Source organism: Eumetopias jubatus, unplaced genomic scaffold (genome assembly GCF_037043125.1).
Source record: "Eumetopias jubatus isolate StellerSeaLion01/CBP00866 unplaced genomic scaffold, mEumJub1_p1.0 scaffold_17, whole genome shotgun sequence".
NCBI lineage: Eukaryota > Metazoa > Chordata > Mammalia > Carnivora > Otariidae > Eumetopias > Eumetopias jubatus.
Genome location: NW_028274823.1, coordinates 40,413,441 through 40,433,901, shown reverse-complemented (window position 1 = coordinate 40,433,901; position 20,461 = coordinate 40,413,441). Strand labels below are relative to the sequence as shown.

The 20,461-nt window shown below is 48.5% G+C and overlaps 1 protein-coding gene across 1 annotated transcript in view; it reads right to left on the bottom strand.

Annotated features, from left to right (window-relative positions):
- The window catches only part of ALOX5 (arachidonate 5-lipoxygenase), a 72,082-nt gene that overhangs the window by 31,583 nt on the left and 20,038 nt on the right, over window positions 1-20,461 (bottom strand). Inside the window, exon 4 of the mRNA XM_028098603.2 lies at window positions 9,913-10,035. Within this exon, the coding sequence (XP_027954404.1) occupies window positions 9,913-10,035 (123 nt within the window). The remainder of the gene's footprint in view (window positions 1-9,912; window positions 10,036-20,461) is intronic.

The window sequence follows — 20,461 nt, the reverse complement described above, 5'->3', positions numbered from 1 at the left end:
ATTGAGTTGATCCCTTATTTACTTTCTAACTCTGGCTCTGTGCCTGGTGCTGAGGGAGATAGTTTTCCAAATGCTCATTACACAGGATAGCAAAATAAGCCAGGACAGGAGCTTCATAAAATGCAGCTTGCAGGCACTCAAGAGTGAGATCTGAGCGGTCCGAGCGATCCCAGGGGCTTGCTGGAGGAGGGAACTGTGGGACGGGTCTGGGAAAGGTCAAGGGGAGTGAGAGAGGTATCCCAGACTTCCCTACTAACTCAAGCCAGGCACAGGACAGAGGTTAGGGAACTCTGGCCAGTGCTCATGTGACACACTCTGCCTCGGTTTCTCTCTCTGGCACCCCCACAGCTGAGGGTACCTACCAGGCAGCTATCCTGTCTCCTTCCCACCGCCCACTCCTCCAGAGTTGAAGCCTCCCACCTCTACTGCCTTTCATACATCCTTACTCTGTTCCCTCTGCCTGGAATGCTCTCTGCCCCTTTCTCCTCCTCCTGAGCCTACGGGACGAGTGTATCTGGAGGGCTTGCCTCAAGGACCCCGACTCCCGCTTTGATCTCAGGGAAGCTGCCCCTTCCCCAGCCCAGGCTGCCCCATGATGTGGTCTCAGCAGTGCTGACGGCAGATTAAGTACATAGTCCTGTGTGTGAGCCCCTCCTCAGCCTGCGGCTCCAGGAGGGCGAGGGGGTGTCTGCACTGCCGCAGGCCAAGCCGGGGCCTCCAGGTACTCCAGGGGCTCCAGGGGCTCCAGCAGCACCAGCACCAATCACTGACTGAGAGGGACAGTGCACATACCCGGGCAGGGGACCCCCTTCCCATGCCCCACCTCCTGGGCGTGACCAGCGGAGCCAACCCCTCCCAGAAGCAGCAGCCCTAACCTGGGCAGGCCCTGGTGCTCTCCTTGGACTCACTCCTTGGCGGGGAGCGGGTGGGAGGGGAGGGGAGAGGTGCTGGCTGGGGCCAGAGCACTGTTGCAGGAAGGTGTGGGAGTTCCAAAGCCCCCTCACACCTTTCCCAGCAGCATCAGAGGACTGAGGCTTGGGTGTTTTGTCCAGGGCTACCCTGGCTGATGGGGACAGATGGCTGTCTTATCCCAGGGGAGCTGCCTGGGAGCATGCATGAGGGCAGCAAGTCCGAGTGACTGAACATAGGAAAGGCATGTGAGGCAGAACATGACACACCTTTATGACTTCCCTTCAGATCCCCCCCGCCCCCCCACCGCCCCTCAGTCTAGCAAATGCTTCTCCTCTGCACCTGCCTCCCTGGGACCCCTCAGGAGACCACACTGCCTGGGAGTGGGTCCAGGAGCCACAAGGCTGGTCACCTCTATGGGCCTCGCCTTCTCCTCCAAGAGTCGGGTGACTCAGCTGCCTGCCGGTTACTGAGGGGCTGTGGTGCCAGGAAGGTGCTGGGCGCAGCCTGGGCCATGTGGTGCACACAGCAGGTGCTCAGTGCCTCGGGGCTAGAGAATGACGCTGGACTTGTCCTCTAGGCCGGGCTGGTCTCTTCAACACTTTATCCTCGCCCCTCCCCAGGAAGGAGGAGCTTTTACACACGCACTTGGTTTTCTGTTGGTGGTTTTTTGGTTTTTTTTCCACACACGCTTATTTTGCACACATGCTTTGGTGTCTCACCAGGGCTAGGCAGGCCCCCTGGCTAAGGGGCTGTCGGCATCGCTCCGCCTTCCTCAGCCAGCACCCCTGTCCTCCTGCACCTCCCTTGTCCGCTGAGCCTCCTGGGGCAGAAACCAGTGTTAAACTAGAGGAGTAAACCGCACTGTGCCCTCCACTGTCACACCGGGTGTGGAAAAGGATGCATTTCTGGGAGAGGAGAGGCCTTCCCAGGTCTCTGCAGGCCTGCCAGCCCCAGCACAGCCCCGTGCCACATGGAGCCCCAGAGAGAGGTCCCAAAACCCAAGGGACCTTGTGGGGAGCTGGGAGTGAGTCATAGCCCTTGGCTCATGGTCTACCCAGCTGGGTCTCTCTGACTTTGAAACAAAAGGTTGGCACTGAACGTGGGGTGGGGTGGCACCCAGAGGAAGCCACAGATTCAGGAAGACATGGAATTAGGAGGAAAACATTTGCATGTCATCCTGAGGCAAAATATTTCTACATGCTTACAGACACCTGGATTATCGGGACTTCGAAGATCTGTTATTGCACAAAGAGGAACCTGCAGCCCAAAGAGGGCATCTGGCTCATTCAAGGTCACACAGCCAAGGTCAACATGCACTGGGCTGTTTGTTTGCCCTGTGCCAGGAGAGGGGGAGCTCTTGTTTCCTCTGCTTCCCCTGCCCCTTTCCTTCTAGCAGCTTCTCCATTTTTGCACCTCACAGTTTTGCTGTTGGGAGTGGGGGGCAACGCTCACTGAGGAGAGCTGGCCTCATTCCAGGCAGAGCAGGTGGCTCTGAGATAAGATACAAGATTCTTCTTATCTGAGAAGAGATAAGTCACCGGAATTACTCAGAAGTGCCACGGAAGCTGAATTGCCCAACGATGGAGGTTCAATGGGGAAGGTCTCTCTGGTGACCTCAGCCACAAGTGTGTTTTCCAGAGCAGGACTGTGTTTAACCATGGACCGAGTGGCACGCTATGGCATGGGCTGTGGGGACCAGGCTAGCTGGGCCCTGGTTCTGTGGGTTCTCTCTATCAGGAACTGTCCACGTAGAGTGGGCTGCCAGGCACTTGGGTGTCCCTTCCCCATCAGACCTCTAGGGGGCTGGACCCCGGGGGTCTTGGAACCCCCGACCCAAGTGCTGGGGTAGGGACACAAGTCTGGACGGGGCTGGGAGTCCCTGAGAGATGGCAGCTGTGATGGTGCTGCTCAGCACAGGGTGGTAAAGGCCTGGCCTAAGATCCCAGCCCCATCGCTTCCCAGCCACATGGCCTTAGGCAAGTCCCTAATCTTACGGTGTCTCAGTTTTCTCACCTGTGAAATGGGCACAATGACTGTCCCTGCCTCACGGGGCTGACCTAATGTATAGAAAACCCTAGTTCATAAAGAGTTCAACAAACATTAGCAAGTAGTGCCCTAATTGTCACTCACTGTTAATACTAAAGTCTGCAGCCTTAAGCGCTGGCATTCTGGGGGACCAGCAGACAGGTTCAAAATCCTGTCTGCAGCACAGCACTTTCCCCTCTTCCTTCCCCTGGGTCTTCTCGTCTAATTCGCTCATCTTTTTCTTCCTTCACACCCAATTCATGGAGGAATCTTCACGTACTTACTCTTCTTTACTTCTTGTCCCCTTTGCTCCCTGAAAAGTGCTCTCCTCCAGGGCACTGGTGACGTCCTAGTGGCTGCATCCGAAGGGCCCGGCAGTTAGCCCTAAGCTTTCTCGATCTCTCTAGTGCATCTGACAACCAACTCCTTCCTTCTTGACACCAAAATGCCGAGCCTCTCAGGCCACCAGAGTCCTGCTTCCCCACCCCCTGCCAGGTAAAGGCTGGGCTCCTTGCCCACCTTCCTGCCTTGGTAGCCTCAGCCCCACTTCCCCACACAGGCCCTCTACTCTGGCCCTCCTGGCTCACCAGAATTCTTACTGCCTAAAATGCCATCCCCTGCACCCCTCCAAGCAGCATGGTAAACTCCTACTCATCCTCCAAAACCCAGCTTGGGCATCTTCTCTCTTGGAAAGCATTTTTCTGATGCTGGTCCCCCAGAGTTACTTCCTCTTCTGCCTCAAGTTTCCCCAGCATTCCTTTCCTAAGGAAGAGTTCCTACATGCTGTTGTGATAAGCTATCCCTGACTTGGTTCCCATTAGACTGTGAGCTTCTTGGAGCTGGGACCAAAAGGCCACTTTTGATTCATCTCGGGCCCTACCCCCCAGGAGCTCTACAGTAAACATTTTAAAGGAGGGGCAGCGGTAGTTCCTCCGGCCCTGCTCACATGGGGGTAGAGGAAGCCCGGGGAGCTAGCAAGTGGGTGGGGACAGTACCTGAGGAGGCTGCTCCCCAGCTGGGCTCCTTCCTTGGGCTGAAGTCCTCCCAAGCACCCAGAATGGAGATATTAGAGGGAACTCACCAGGGCGAGGGGGGCATTACATACATGAGTTCACAGAAATCTCGTAACAATTCCAGTAGCTAGGTATCATCAGCTTCATATCAGAGGGAGGAAACTAAGGGTCATGACACTGAAATGACTCTCCCAAGAGGACACAGCTAGAGTTTGAATCAACCCTAACCGCCGGGCTCTAAAGAAGGCAGCCCTTTGCTTTTAAAGGGTAATGAATCCTGGGTTGATAGTTGTTGCTATAATTTTAAGAGATTAATAGAATTTTTCTCCAGGAAAGCAAAGCATAACCTCACTACTCTGAGTCTGGTCCAGGGACCAGCAGCACCAGCATCACACGGGGGCTTGCTGGGAATGCACACTCGATCCCCACTCAGACCCACTGATCAGAACCTGTGTCTACCAACGTCCCACGTGGATCCATGTGCACATGAATGCTTGAGAGACGCTGTCTGGACCCCTGCTCCCTCTCTAGGCAGCCTGGCTGCCTGTCCTTACTGCCCTGAGCAAGGGGGGCCTGCTGCAACTGCCCAGTGTCCTGGAGGAGCCCGGCTGCCCTAGAACCAGCCTTGCGGAAAGAGCCGCATTCAGCTAAAACTGCGCCTTCCTTCACTGAGTTTGTTCCACTGTAGGAATTGGCATTTTATTTTTCTAGTCCCAGGCCAGGCTTGAGGTAGGTGTGGGGAGGGGCACAGGAAAAGAAAAGGCAAGGACTGCTAGTACCTAGAGCAGTTTGGGGATCCAGGCCCCCAGCAGGCGCTCCATTAATGCAGCTGAGCTAAAGTGAAGAGCAGAGAAGGACACCAAGAAGGGGAGAAGGTTCTCCCTCCTGTCCCTGCAGGGACACCTGCCCTGGGGGGCCTCCAGCCCACAAAGGCAAGCCAGTCTGAGGAGTTGGGAGGGCACAGGCGCGTTAAGCTGATTTCTTTAGGCCAGGATTTCTCAAGCCTTACAGCCCTGGAGAGCAGGGGTCCTCTCTGTGGTCCCCAGGCCAGCAGCAGCTGCACCCCCGGGGTGGGGTGGGGGGGGCTTGTTAAAAATGCAGATTCTCAGGTCCTGCCTCAGACCTCCTGAATCAGAAACTCTGGGGGTGGGTCCAGAAATCCTGATTTTTAACAAGCCCTCCAGGGGATTCTGATGCAAGTTATAGTGTGAGACCCACCGCTGAAGAGGTTGCAATGTAATTTGACTACAGACCAAGCCCCCTCTTTTTAGGGAAACCAGACTTTATGCTTTGTATTATGTCTTCTTTCATGACCCATTTTTAACCACACAAAAAATGCTACTTTAGCAAATATAATTAAAATTTCCCAGGTCTGTCTAACTTTTAGTGGGAATCTCCCCTCAACATTTTTATAAGATATTTATCTCCCAGTAGGACATAGCTCTGTCTCACAAAATTCAATAGAGGTAAACAGGGTTGATATATAGACATCAGTTAGAAGGAGGAGGAGATGGTTTTTAAAATTTCCAAGAAGACCAGGGGCTTTTGGGTAGCATTTGTGGAGCTAAGGGGGAGAACACTATTTTCTATGAGTGCTTTGGTGACGTGGAGCCAACTTGTGTCCGAGCTGGGGTGGCAATAAGAGGGCGTGGGGACTTCTTCCTGCACAGAACTCATGGCTCTGGTTTCTGGAGAAATGAAAGGCCCAGCCCTGGGCCTCACCCCACCACTTCCTCCGCCCTCCTCTGCTGGAACTCTGCCCCATCCACTGTCATCCCCTCTCTCCCCTCGAGGCCCTGGCTCTTCTTCATCTCAGACGCCTGAGCCTTCCTTCTCTTCACCACCAACTCCCTTCAAGGAGCTGCCATACATGGGATTTTGTCTGACCTCCAACTTGCAGCAGTGACCTCTCTGGGGCGCTGGGAGCAGCGGGTAACAGGGGTCACGGCTGACAGACCGCACTAGCCCTCTCGCCCCTCCCCGGCACACAGCGTCTGGCTCTTGGCCCTGAGCCTTCACGGCACCGCCAGAGGCTGCCCGGGGCTCTCAGCCTCAACAATGCCCCCGAGCTGGACTCACCTCCCCCACTTCTTCCCCAGCTTCCCTTTGTAAGCATCACTCCATTTTCCTGACCAGTGGGATGCACAGGTCAAGAATGCCTGGGGGTCTCCTGTCAGTCTCTCCCCATTTTGACCTGAATTCCAACCAGATCCCAGGTCCATCCACACCACACCCCGCCTTTCTCCCTACTCCTCAGTCAGCCCCTTTGCCACCTCTAGGCTCTCTTGTCTGATCCCTGAAGGCTGCCAAGCCAAGCGTCTGCAATGCAGCAATGATCTCTCTCATAGCTTCCCATTTGTCAGTGAACCCTGCAAATCCCGGCCGGGAGGAGCCCGTGCAGGTTGTGGTAGCACTTCTGAGGCTGCCCTCCCAGGAAGCCATCTGTGGTTACAGTGAGGTTAAATATCCCATCTCCCACCCAGGGATTCCCAAAGGATTCCCTGTGATCTCAGGGAGAAGGATGCCCCTTCAGGGAGCAGCCTCCACCTGATCTCATCTGATGGGAAATGCACAGGGGGTGAGGGTCCGAGCACCTTGGTCTTGGCGCGAGGCTGGTCACCTCCTCTGGAACTCAGGCTCATTTCTGCACTTTCAACCTTACTAGGAAGGAAGCTCTCTTTCTCAGTTTCCTTTAAAGGGACATTCCCTTATCAACCCATCAACTGCCTGCAATCAAGCTCTAGTCTGCAAACAGTGAGTGGTAAGTAAACACACAAGCTGTTCCTCCTTTGATGCCACGAGGAAATGTTACAACCCACTTGGTTCTGTGAGCAGGCCCAGCCACAGCTGAAGAGAAGTCAGCTTCCCTAAGATCACCTTCCACTGGCCCAGAGGCCCCTCCCATGTGCTCCTCTCATCTCCTCGGGGTAGGGGGTGCTTTGAGCCATCTCCCTGAGGTCCAGTCCCCTTAATTCAGGCTGCACCCTCCTCAAATGCAGAGAGCACATCTCCCATTTTCTTCTTAGAACCTCATGGTCCTCAGCCCGCAGAGGCAGGGCTTAGCTGACTTGCTGAGCTGTGCTGGACCAGGAAGGGCTGAGGGCCCATCTCAAGATTTCTATGCTATGTTCCTGCCAAATAGTCCATAGCTCAAGGGACCAAGTTACATGGCAGATGTGAAGAAAGAAGGGTTGCAATGTCATTGGAGAAATGGTGGCCTGTGTGGCCAGTACTGGGGAGCACAAGGCCTCACTCAGACCCCGGAGCTTCTAGGAGCTTCTGGGAGAAGGGTCACCTCATCTAGGTCCTCAAAAATAATGAGTTGGAAAGAAGGCAAGAATTGTATCCGAGGTGGAGGGAATGGCACGTGCAAAGACAAAGAGCATGAAGATGCCTTGCTAACTAGTTCTGGACGTACATGGCTGGAATGTCCTGTGTATCTGGGGGCAAAAGGGAAGGCAGGGGAGCAGGGCAGAGATGTGCAGGCTCTCGTCTGTAGCTGGGGTAATCACTGAAGGATTTTAGAGGGGGGAGTAAAAGAATTGTATTTGCCTTTGTAGAAGGAGCCTCCAACAAACTATATGTGCACTTGAGAATGAACTTCCAATTGCTGTGTTGGATGGATCCTGGGGAAGCAGGTAGAAGGGTATTCCTGAATGTCCCAGGGAGAGATGACAGAGCTGGGAGGGAAGGACATACATCCTGAGACCCCAGGGGGAAGACAGGACCCCACAGGCAACTGGGTGGAGGATGAGGCCAAGGGAGGCATGGAGGCCAGTGGTTTCAGTCCTGACTGCACACTGGAATCCCCCAGGGGACTCTGAGAACATACACAGAAATGGCCTTGCAGATGCCGGTGGACAGCCTGGGCGGGGCAGGGAGGGGGGCGGCGGCGAGGCCGCATGGACAGTACTGTGAGACGCACAGCTAAGACGCTGTTGGCCATGAAGGGGGTCTACGGGAGAAGAACGGTGACTGTGCATGCGTGCGTGCATGCGTGTGAGAGAGAGGGAGAGCGGATGAGAGACAGAGTGCATGTGGGTGTGTGAAGAGAGGGCCCACGAGGTGATAACAAAGGCCCCTGAGAGATCAGCTCCGTCATACTCCATTCCTTGTGAGAGAGTTTACTGAGCACCTATTCTGTGGCAGCTGCTGTGTAGGCTCCTGAGATACAGACACGACAATTAATTGCAGGAACACTGAGCAGACATAAGAAAGGCACAGCCTGGCCTTCACTCCACCATCCAGCCATCCACATATTCCTCTACCAGCCCTCCACCCTCTCTCACTCCTCCACCCCTCCACCCAAAATCCACCCATCCATCCATCCCTCTGCTCTCCATCTATCTGCCATCTACCCATCCATCCTTTGTCCACTAAACCCCCACCATCCATCCCTTGGCCATTGCTAAGCAGAGGTGGCACTATTCCCCAAAGCAGTCTCATCTCCTCTGACCTCGCTGCTCTCCATCCTTATCATCTTCTCTTCAGACTGCCCCTCTCACAACGGCCTTCTTTTCTGCTCAGACCATCCTAGTCAGGGCTCTGCCCTAAAAGCCACATGCCTTTGGGAATCCCTGGGTGGGAAATGAGATATTTAATTGCCCTGGTGTTTCCAGGGAGCCAGATGTTGGGTACTACAGTGCCTTACTAGCCCAGATGTTTGGTTTTAGTTTTTCTCTCTAGTTGATCCCAATTGTAGCAGGGAAAAAAAATTCCCAGCTTTGGACCCAGTAAATCTGAATTCAAATTCTGGTTTTGCCAATTTCTGCCTAAATGACCTTAGACAAATTCTTAGACAAAACCCACTGACCTGGGTCCAGTGGAATGTCAGCTTATATACCTGATTGTAGTAGAAAATACCCACACTTATGAGCCTGACATTCAGCAGAGGCTTGATAAGTGTTAGGTCGTTACCACCTCCTCCCCCCCAGGTAGATGCAGCCTGAGAGAGACAAACGCACATGGTCTTTTCGATTTGAGGGGATTCCATATGGAGGCTGTTGTGAGGCTCTGTGTGTGTGTGTGTGTGTGTGTGTAGAATTCTTCCCAAATGTGCAAAGGAGGAAGAAGACCTTGGCACAGGCCCAAGTGTGTCCGACCAGATGAAGGGCCCTTCTTGAGGGGAGTAGCTATGCACTAAGCAAATGTTGCCCTCAAAGCCGACTGGGTTAGTGGCTCTCCACCCATCTGCCTCCTGGATATGCCTCTCCGAGACCAGCGCCCCACCCCGGAGACTTTCCTCCTAGCTGTGGGGTTGGCCTGGCACTAGGAGATGCTGAAGCTCCTCAGGTCCATCTAAGACTCAGTCAGGTGGCAGAACCACAGATGTAGAGTTTTCTAGATGTGTATGATTGTGAGAACTCCCTAGTGTCAAGGCGCAGCTCAAAGGCTCCCCCACTGGCCCTGGGATGGTGCTGGGGCTCCATGTTTCACGAACACCCAAGGAGTCTCAGTAGAAGCCTTGTGGGAATTCAATCACAAAGAAGGAGCACAGAACTCAGATCTCTGCCATTTATCAGTAGGGGCCATTGGACAAGGTATGTGACCTCCTTATTCCTCAGATTCTCCAACGGCAAGGTGAGGAAAATAACTGTGCCTGCCTCACGGGGTTGCTGTGACAGACAACCAGGGGATGGGTGTCCACCCTTGAATTGGCCCTGGGGGCATGAGACGTGGGTGGCAATGGATACTTCAAGTAAAGACCTCGACTCTGGGCTGACAACAGAGTTGTTTGGTGTCTGGAGTCATCCAGGTTGTAACTCGGTTTAGATAGAGGCCACCCTGTGGTTGTGCACTGAGGATCCAGCATGGCCAAGATATAATCAAATGATGTAGGAAGAAGTGCCCAGCTGAGCTGCTCCCCAGCCCAAAGCCTCCACAAAGAAAGGAGTGAGGGTCCCACTCGCGGCCCCGGCCCCTGGAGGGGCTGCCCAGCATCCTTAGGTTCTTGGAAACTCACGCTCTAGAGTAGTTCAGAACGAAGTCCACGCCCTTCTCACTATCAAACTGGATGTCTCGGGGTAAATCCTTGTGACATTTGGCATCAATACTCAAAGGGAAGCCAGGGTTCCACTCCATCCACCTGAGCACGAATAAAAAGAAAACTGCATCAAATGCCTGGCCTTTGGGTTGGCCCCCTCAGACTAACGGCTGCCCTCGCGTTCTGAGGACGTGTCTTCCATCAGCTGAGTGTGCATCCTGCGAGGTAGTGGGACCCCTCCTGGGGGCTGGCGGTAGCCTGCTTTGCTGAGCCCTGAGCATCACAGTAGGACGTCCGGGGTCTCCTGAACCTGAGACTGGGCTCACGGCAGAGGAGTAGTGAATGGTAAGTGTGAGCCAGAGCATAAAAAGAGGTTGAAAGGAAGCATCAGAAGACCTCACTGATCTGGTGGGATGCTCAACCACCATCTACCCCCCTGGCATAGAGAGTCACCGGAGGTAGAAGTGGGTGAGGCCCCCACACTTCCAGGCTGGCCTGGACAGCCAATAGCCCTCCAGCTCAGCCAACACACCCCTGAACCATGTGTGGTGGCTGGGAAATGGGGACGGTGGTCATGCCTTCCCAGTAGGGTGCCCAGGGCAGCAGGGTGGTTGGATGTGGGGCCACAGGTCCAGACGCTGCCGGGGGCAGGCTTAGTGACTGTTATATAACAATCAAAGAGAGGCCATGCATGCTATCCAGCCCAAATTTTCAGATCATGGTGTCTTTGAAACTTATCTTGCAGCATAGGGCATTTACATTGTTTTTTAAATTTTACTTTTTTAAAAAGACTTATTTTAGAGAGAGAGCGAGCAAGCGTGCATGTGCATGTGAGCATGGGGGGAGGGGCAGAGGGAGAGAGAGAAACTCAAGCAGACTCCCCACTGAGCACAGAGTCAGGCTTGATCCCACCACCCTGAGATCATGGCCTGAGCTGAAATCAAGGGTCAGATGCTTAACTGACTGAGGTACCATGTGCCCCTTAAATTTTTTACTTTTTCTTTTCTTTGCTTACCGCAAAACCGAAACTAACCAAAACTGTTCATTTAGCTCAGAGAGAATGATCTTGTATTTGTTTAAAAACCAAAACTTACATTCTGGGTTAACAGCTTTGCCATTTGTATTCCTAATTCTCTTTTATTAAAATCTCTCTTATGACAGGAAAGTAAAGCACTGAGAGTTGAGGTCATGAAAAAGTCTGGAGTCCCTTTAATATCATCTTGTCCTTTTACTGTCACAAAAATCCCCATGGTTTTTTGTGCCGTCCTGTTGGCCAGTAAGACCCCCATTAGGACCACCAGAGGTGAACAGGAACTGGGTACGATCAGTCAGAGCAGATGCATTTTGAAAAGCATTTTCTGTTGTGCAGCACTGTCATTTCTCATTGTTGGTTTACGTATACTATTCCATTTTCCTGGACTTTAAGGAAATCTATATTTGTTATATTTGTATTAACACCACTGCTGGTATGTTAACAGGATAAAATGTAGACAAGTGTACAATGTCAACTAATCTACTGATTTCCCCCCCTTTTTTAGAAAATAATTCATTTCCTCAGAACTCCCCACTTCCCACTGCTGTTCCCCCCACCTCCTGAGGATGGCAGCACTGATGGATGGAAGTGCCCCACCTAGGGTGCTCGGGAGACTAAGGCCTCTCAGTGCATGAGAACAGGACAATTTCTAAGCTCACCACCACACACCTGTGTCCCTCCCACTGCAGGCCACTGCTGCCTGAGACACCTGACAGGCTGACCTGCACGGGGGCCAAAGGCCTTTGTGCCCACGGATAAATAGGCAAGGAAAAAAAAATCACACTCCACTGAGGAAGACCACGTTGAACAGCCAGGCAGAAGGAAGGAAGAAGCAAAAAGACATTTAATATCTTTAAAAAAAAGGAGGAGTGTTAAAGAGACTTAAGTAGAATGTTAAAAGACTTTCTCCAACAACAAAACATGATTTCTGAATTGAAAATTCAATAGAGAAATGGGAAAACAGTCACTGTGAGATCTAATTTGTCTCCTGGACAAAATTCGTCCATTCAATAACTAATTACCGAGAACCTGTCATGGGCCAGGCGCTGCTCTGTGCAAAATGGAAGAAAATGTAACACAAATACAGAGCAAAACCACAAAGAAAGGGAAACCACAATGGGGATTCAGGAGTGTACTCGTTGTGATGAGCACTGGGTGTTGTATGGAAATGTTGAATATTGTACACCTGAAACTAATAGACACTGTATGTTAATTACCTAGGGTTAAAATAAAAACTTAAAGAAAAAAGAAAAGACAGGAGACATGAAAGGCAGATATAGAAGATTTAACATGCAGAGACTAAGAGGTCCAAAAGGAGAGAGGAATATATGGAGAAGTAAAAATCAAGAAATAAGAGAAAAACTTTCTTAAGTTGAAAAGACCTCAATTTTCTGAGTAAGTCCTAGGCAGGAAAGAAAAGGAAAAAGGGCATATATAGATATATATTGCCAAAGACAGAGAAGACTGTGTGTGTGTGTGTGTGTGTGTGTGTGTGTGTGTGTGTGTGTGTGTTGGGGGATGGGGGAGAAAGAGGGGGGAGGGAGGGAGGGAGGGAGGGAGGGAAGGAAGTGGGGCGAGGGGGAGGAGGAAGGAAGGGAAGGAGACGGGGAGGTGGCAGGGGAGGGAGAGGAGAGAAGTGCTCTCACAAGCTCACAAGTTTCTGGGAAAAGAAAAATAATCAAGTTATTAGGTTTCTCATTTTACACTGAAAATGGGGAAACAGTGTGAAGTGTTTACAGACTTCTTTTTAGGTCATTATCTAAGCCTCTTTTGTCAAGTAATTGGTGAGGGCAGGAGAATTTTTGGGGGGTGGAGACAAGCACCGACTCAGATATTATATTTCCCCCAAAATTCTTCTGAGGAAATTAACTGAACAAGTTCAGCCAAACAATTAGAATGAACCAAGAAGTTCTGAAATATAGTAGAGTATTCATCAGAAAACAATAGCAAGTATAATTTTAAATAAACAAAAATATCAAAGGCATTTTCTCAAAAATCAAGACCATCATTGCTACTATTACTTGTTTGGGGAATTCCAGGTGTGAAATGAGAAAAAATACAGTGATGTAAATGGAAAATAACAGACAAAATTATCATCATTTAGATAATATGACCGAATGATTAGGTAACTAAAAAGACTCACCAACAAAAAAGATTAGGGCTGATAAAAGAGTTTAGTGAGATGTCAATACAAGGAAAATATTTTAAAAATAACTAATTTATCTTTATCCCAGCAATATTTATTTACAAACAGAAGAATATCTCACTCAGTATGGTACAAGCTATACTTTCCCTTGTATAAAGGTACCCAGGGAGGAGGAAGACCTGCAAGAAGAAAATCAGAAACTCTACGGAAGGTCATTACACAAGATCTAGATGGAGGGAAAGGCACATTGCGTTCTCAGTGGGGGTGGGGGGCCTGAATGTCATTAGCATGTCAGTATATAACACATTTATATGTAATTCAAAGCTATTCTCATCATGAAAATCTTAAAAGAGAACAGTGAGATACTGACAGAGCTATTAACATATATTAGAAAGTTATAATAATCAAAACATGGTGCGGGGCTACAGGATGGAAAAACGGACTAACACGTGAAGTCCAGAAACAGCCCCAAGAAAATATGTAAATGTGACAGAAAACTAGCTAACACTTACCGAGTGCTTTCTAGGTGCCAAATACTATTCTATGTGTTTTCATGGTTTAATCTATTTAATTCTCTCAAAAACCTGTGAGATAGTACTATTCTTTCACCCATCACCCATCTTCTAGATCGAGGGGGTGAGGGACACAGAGACTAAACAACTTTCACAGGACATGGAGCGAGTGGCCGTAAGTGGGAGCAGAGCTCGGAGACTGGCTTCAGAGCCCGTGCCCAGAACCAGCATCCTGGGCCAGCTCTGCGCGTGGTGGGTGTCCTCTGCCGGCAGTGGGGAGGAATGCAGTCCGTAGTAAGTGATACTGGGGATGCGCGACCCCTGCTTCACAGCATGTATAAAAACACATGGCAGGTGAATTCAGAGCCAAATGGTTAAAGACCAAATCGCAAAAGTATTAGACAAAAAATACATGTGTATTTATGTAACACTGGGGTGGGGAGGGCCTTCTTACGCAAAGCAGGAAACCCAAAAGCAATAAAGGAAAACCAACACATGTAGTTAAGAAAACAAAGAACTAAAATCTTCTATGAAAAAAGCAACAGAAGACAGATGACATATGCTATACTTATAACAAAAGGATACTAACTTGATATACAAAGAGCTCCTTTAGATTAACCATAAGACAGAAAAATAAAGCACACACATAGGCAATTCAAAGAAGAGACTATGCACAGAGGCGAAACTCACCGTGGTCAGGGAAATGCAGGTTAAAACAACAAAGGGGTCCAACTTAGGGATTTTTAGATTGTTAAAAATATAAAAGATCGGCATGACCAGGTATGTCATAGGTATACATACGCAACTGGAAAATTGCACCGAAAATTACTATAAAATTGTGGGACAGGATTTTTGTTAGTATTTCTTAAAATGAAACTGCTAATTTGACCCACCAATGTGGGTTCTGGAACTTAATGTGACAGTAATGAAAGCACCAGGACATCAAGCAGTTTGTGCAAGACTGCTTCCAGCAACACTGTTGGTAATGCCAAAGGCAGACAGACAGGTGAGAAGCAAGCTGAATGTCCACCAGCAGGGGAATGGCCCAATTCACACACAGCTAGAAATATGTGGCAATTTAAGAATGACAAAATCAATGAGATGCGATTTCAGGACATTAGACTGACCCGAATGAGAATGTCTCAAAATGCAAAGTATGTCAACAATGCAGGGAGATTGCAACCCTCAAAAACAACTGCTAGGGGGTGAAAACTGGCAGAATCTCTTTAAAAGACAACTGGCAATATCTAGAAAACTTAAAATGTGGTCTGCAATCCTGCAAGTCTATTTCTAGGAATATTCCCTAGAGAAACTCTTCCATGACAGCACCAGAAGATGTATGAGAAAGCTCCCTGAGGGGTGGCTTGCAACAGCCAGGAATTAAAGACAGTCCACCTGTGCATCAGCCGGAGCGAGGGTGAGCCTGGTGGTTCATTCATACAATGGTGTGCTGTACAGAAGCTAAGTGAATGGACGACACCTGTGTCAACTGACTGGCCTTCAAAACAGAATGAGTGAAAAAAGCAAGTTGCGAAGTGATTACAAACATTACGATTGCAAACCACCACACTATATGCTGCTCCGTCTGAGGGCACCATCTAGGTATATGCAGTCACAGTGAGAACAGAGCAGTGGGTGATGACCTGTGTGGGCCGCTCTATCTCCCTGTTTGGCTGACTGAGGGACGAGGGCCAGCTGGACTTGCAGCTTTCTGACAGACTGGAGACTATGCTTACTTTACCTCCAAAATCTCATCTTAGAACGCCGAGAGTTTATGTGAAAGAGGAACCCCTAGATTATGCAGATGATGCAAAGTTCAGTGTTTCCTGAACAGAAGCAGAGGGGGGCATCTGAAAAGGACCGATGAGTGGAAGGAGGAAGAAAAAAATGACGATTAGATCTAAGAAGGAGGAAAGCCGTTTCACCAGAAAGCTCTTGGCCCCATCTCCCTAGACCCCACCAAAGCCCTATCCCTGTGAGACAAACACATCACTGAATCCACCGCTCTAGGGGAAAGGGGCATTTTCCAAAGGGTGCTCCACAGAACACTTGTTCTGCAGGATGTTGAGAATTGTACGTCAGATTCTCTTGGGAAACACTGGGCTAAAAAAAAATTAAGCACAGGGCGCCTGGGTGGCTCAGTTGGTTAAGCGACTGCCTTCGGCTCAGGTCATGATCCTGGAGTCCCGGGATCGAGTCCCGCATCGGGCTCCCTGCTCCGCGGGGAGTCTGCTTCTCCCTCTGACCCTCCCCCCTCTCATGTGCTCTCTCTCCGTCTTTCATTCTCGCTCTCTCAAATAAATAAATAAATGAAGTTAAAAAAAAAAATTAAGCACAGTTCACCAGCACAGAACTTCTCAGAATTCTCAATGCTTATATGCACTGGGAACCTCCAGGAGGGAGTTAAGACAAGTTTGTGATTTCCCCAACTTGTCTTATCATGGAGAGAAAGTTTTGGGACCAGGGCTCCAGGGTGTACTTTGGAAAATACTGAGTTAAGACAACATGCCTGGGGGCGGAGCAAAATGGCAGAGGAGTAGGAGACCTAGATTTCGTCTGGTCTCAGGAATTCAGCTGAATAGGGATCAAACCATTCTGAACACCTACGAACTCAACAGGAGATCAAAGAGGAGAGTAGCAACAACACTCTGAACAGAGAAGCGACCACTTTCTGGAAGGTAGGACATGCGGAGAAGTGAATCCGAGGCGATATTCGGGAGGAGAGACGGCGGGGGAGGGGCCTCCGCCGGCCGCTTCTGGCAAGTGATAGAGCCGCGGAGCACAAAATCGGACCTTTTAGAAGTCGGCTCCGCTGAGGGACGTCGCTCCAGTGGCTAAGCGGGGGTGGAACCCTCGCGGGATACTGGGGTCTCAGGACCCTTGGGGTCACAGAAAGACCGGGGGAGCCTGAGTGCGCCAGAGCTCCCAGGTATCGGAGCGGGGAAGCCAGCTGCAGAGACAGAGCTGAGGCGCGGGCTCTCAGCTCGGGGTGGCCATAAACTGTGATCCGCGGCCCAGTCGGGCCACTGCTCCTGCAGCAAGGACCCAATAGGCGGCAGATCCGGGGAGACTCCCCTTCCTTCCCGGGGAGGAGCGGCGCGGGAACGCACCGCAGGGATATGCTGGGTTTGGGGACTCCACACGAGGTCGGGTGCCACAGATACAAACGCTCGGTCACAGGCCGGGTGAGCACGGAGTGCTGCCGGAGACCAAGGACAAGGGAGTGACTGCTTTTCTCTGGGGGCGCACTGAGGAGCGGGGCCCCGAGTTCTCAGCTCCTCCGGGCGGAGATTGGGAGGCCACCATTTTTGCCCTGGTCCTCCAAGGCTGTACGGAGAGCTTGCAGGGAACAAAAGCTCCTGAGATCAAACCCGAGCAGCTTGCTTAGCCCGGACCGACAAGGGCGGGGCAATTCAGCCTCTGGCAAAGACATTTGGAAACCACAGCAACAGGCCCCTCCCCCAGAAGATCAGCACGAAGACCAAGTTTACCGATCAAGGAGAACGGGAGAACTCCAGCGCTAGGGGAATACTGCACATAGACTTCATGGCTTTTTTTTTACCATGATTCATTAGTTCATCAAAGTTAATTTTTGTTAACTGTTTTTTTTTCTTTTTCTTTTTCCCTTTTTCAACCAACATCTTATCAATCTCTTTAAAAAAAATTTTTTTTTTATTTTTCATTTTTAGAGTCATATTTTATCCCTTCATAGTAGTTAGCCTTATTTTTGGCATATATATATAAGTTGTTCTCTCTTTAAAATTTTGAGATACAGTTTCTTCTAACAGATAAAAATATACCCTAAATCACTAGTGTATGGCTCTGTTCTAGTCTCCTGCCTGATCACATTCTCTCCCTTTTTTCTTTCTTTCTTTTTTTTTTTAATCTCCTTTCTTTTTTCAAACAACTTCTTATCAAGTGCTTTTATAAAATCTATTATAATTTTCATCTTTACAGTCATCTTCTATCCCTTCATTGTAGCAACCCTTATTTTGTACATATATGTCTTTCTTCCTTTAAAATTTTAGGAGGCACTTTTTTCTAACAGACAAAATACGCCCAAAATCTAGTGTGTGGCACTGATCTATGCACTAGCCTGATCATATTTGATCACACTCTGCTTTTTTTGTATTGTTCTGTTTTTGTTTTAACCTTTTTTTTTCTTTTTTTTTCTTTTCTCTTTCTTTTTTCTTTCTTTCCCTTTCTTTTCCCCTGGTTTCAGGTCTTTTCAGATTTGTATACAATATATTTGCTGGGGACATTGTAAACCTGTTAGCATTTTGTTCTCTCATTCATCTATTCTCCTCTGGACAAAATGACAAGACGAAAAAAATCACCTCAGCAAAAAGAACAAGAGGTAGTACCGTCAGCCAGGGACCTACTTCAATACGGACATTAGTACGATGTCGGACCTAGAGTTCAGAATCATGACTTTAAAGATACTAGCTGGGCTTGAAAAAAGCGTGGAAGTTATTAGAGAAACCCTTTCTGGAGAAATAAAAGACCTAAAATCTAACCAAATTGAAATCAAAAAGGCTATTGATGAGGTGCAATCAAAAATGGGGGCACTAACTGCTAGGATAAATGAGGCAGAAGAGAGAATCAGTGATATAGAAGACCAAGTGATGGAAAGTAAAGAGGCTGAGAAAAAGAGAGAGAAACAACTACAGGATCACGAGGGCAGAATTCGAGAGATAAGTGATTCGATAAGACGAAACAACATCAGAATAATTGGGATCCCAGAAGAAGAAGAAAGAGAGAGAGGGGCAGAAGGTATATTGGAGCAAATAATAGCAGAGAACTTCCCTAATGTGAGGAAGGAAACAGGCATCAAAATCCAGGAGGCACAGAGAACCCCTCTCAAAATCAATAATAATAGGTCAACACCCCGACATCTAATAGTAAAACTTACGAGTCTCAGAGACAAAGAGAAAATCCTGAAAGCAGCTCGGGAGAAGAGAGATGTAACCTACAATGGTAAAAATATTAGATTGGCAACAGACCTATCCACAGAGACCTGGCAGGCCAGAAAGGACTGGCAAGATATCTTCAGAGCACTAAACGAGAAAAATATGCAGCCAAGAATACTATATCCAGCTAGGCTGTCATTGAAAATAGAAGGAGAGATAAAAAGCTTCCAGAACAAACAAAAACTAAAGGAATTTGCAAACATGAAACCAGCCCTGCAAGAAATATTGAAAGGGGTCCTCTAAGCAAAGAGAGAGCCTAAAAGCAGCAAAGATCAGAAAGGAACACAGACAACATACAGTAACAGTCACCTTACAGGCAATACAATGGCACTAAATTCATACCTTTCAATAGTTACCCTGAATGTAAATGGGCTCAATGCCCCAATCAAAAGACACAGGCTATCAGATTGGATTAAAAAACAAGACCCATCCATATGCTGTCTGCAAGAGACTCATTTTAGACCCAAAGACACCCCCAGATTGAAAGTGAGGGGGTGGAAAACCATTTACCATGCTCATGGACACCAAAAGAAAGCTGGGGTGGCAATCCTTCTATCAGACAAACTAGATTTTAAAACAAAGACTGTAATAAGAGATGAGGAAGGACACTATATCCTACTTAAAGGGTCTATCCAACAAGAAGATCTAACAAATGTAAATATCTATGCCCCAAACATGGGAGCAGCCAATTATATAAGGCAAATAATAACAAAAGCAAAGAAACACATTGACAACAATACAATAATAGTGGGGGACTTTAACACACCCCTGACTGAAATGGACAGATCATCTAAGCAAAAGATCAACAAGGATATAAAGACTTTAAATGACACACTGGACCAAATGGACTTCACAGACATATTCAGAACATTCCATCCCAAAGCAACGGAATACACATTCTTCTCCAGTGCCCATGGAACATTCTCCAGAATTGATCACATCCTAGGTCACAAATCAGGTCTCAACTGGTACCAAAAGATTGGGATCATTCCCTGCATATTTTCAGACCACAATGCTTTGAAACTAGAACTCAATCACAAGAGGAAAGTCGGAAAGAACTCAAATACATGGAAGCTAAAGAGCATCCTACTAAAGAATGAATGGGTCAACCAGGAAATTAAAGAAGATTTAAAAAAATTCATGGAAACTAATGAAAATGAAAACACAACTGTCCAAACTCTTTGGGATACAGCAAAGGCAGTCCTGAGAGGAAAGTATATAGCAATACAAGCCTTTCTCAAGAAACAAGAAAGGTCTCAAATACACAATCTAACCCTACACCTAAAGGAGCTGGAGAAAGAAGAGCAAATAAAGCCTAAACCCAGCAGGAGAAGAGAAATAATAAAGATCAGAGCAGAAATCAATGAAATAGATACCAAAAGAACAGTAGAACAGATCAACGAAAGTAGGAGCTGGTTCTTCGAAAGAATTAACAAGATTGATAAACCTCTGGCCAGACTGATCAAAAAGAAAAATGATCCAAATCAACAAAATCATGAATGAGAGAGGAGAGATCACAACCAACACCAAAGAAATACAAACAATTATAAGAACATATTATGAGCAACTCTATGCCAGCAAATTAGATAACCTGGAAGAAATGGGTGCATTCCTAGAGATGTATCAACTACCAAAACTGAACCAGGAAGAAATAGAAAACCTGAACAGACCTATAACCACTAATGCAATTGAAGCAGTCATCAAAAATCTCCCAAGAAACAAAAGCCCAGGGCCAGATGGCTTCCCAGGGGAATTCTATCAGACATTTCAAGAAGAATTAATACCTATTCTCCTGAAACTGTTCCAAAAAATAGAAATGGAAGGAAAACTTCCAAATTCATTTTATGAGGCCACCATTACCTTGATC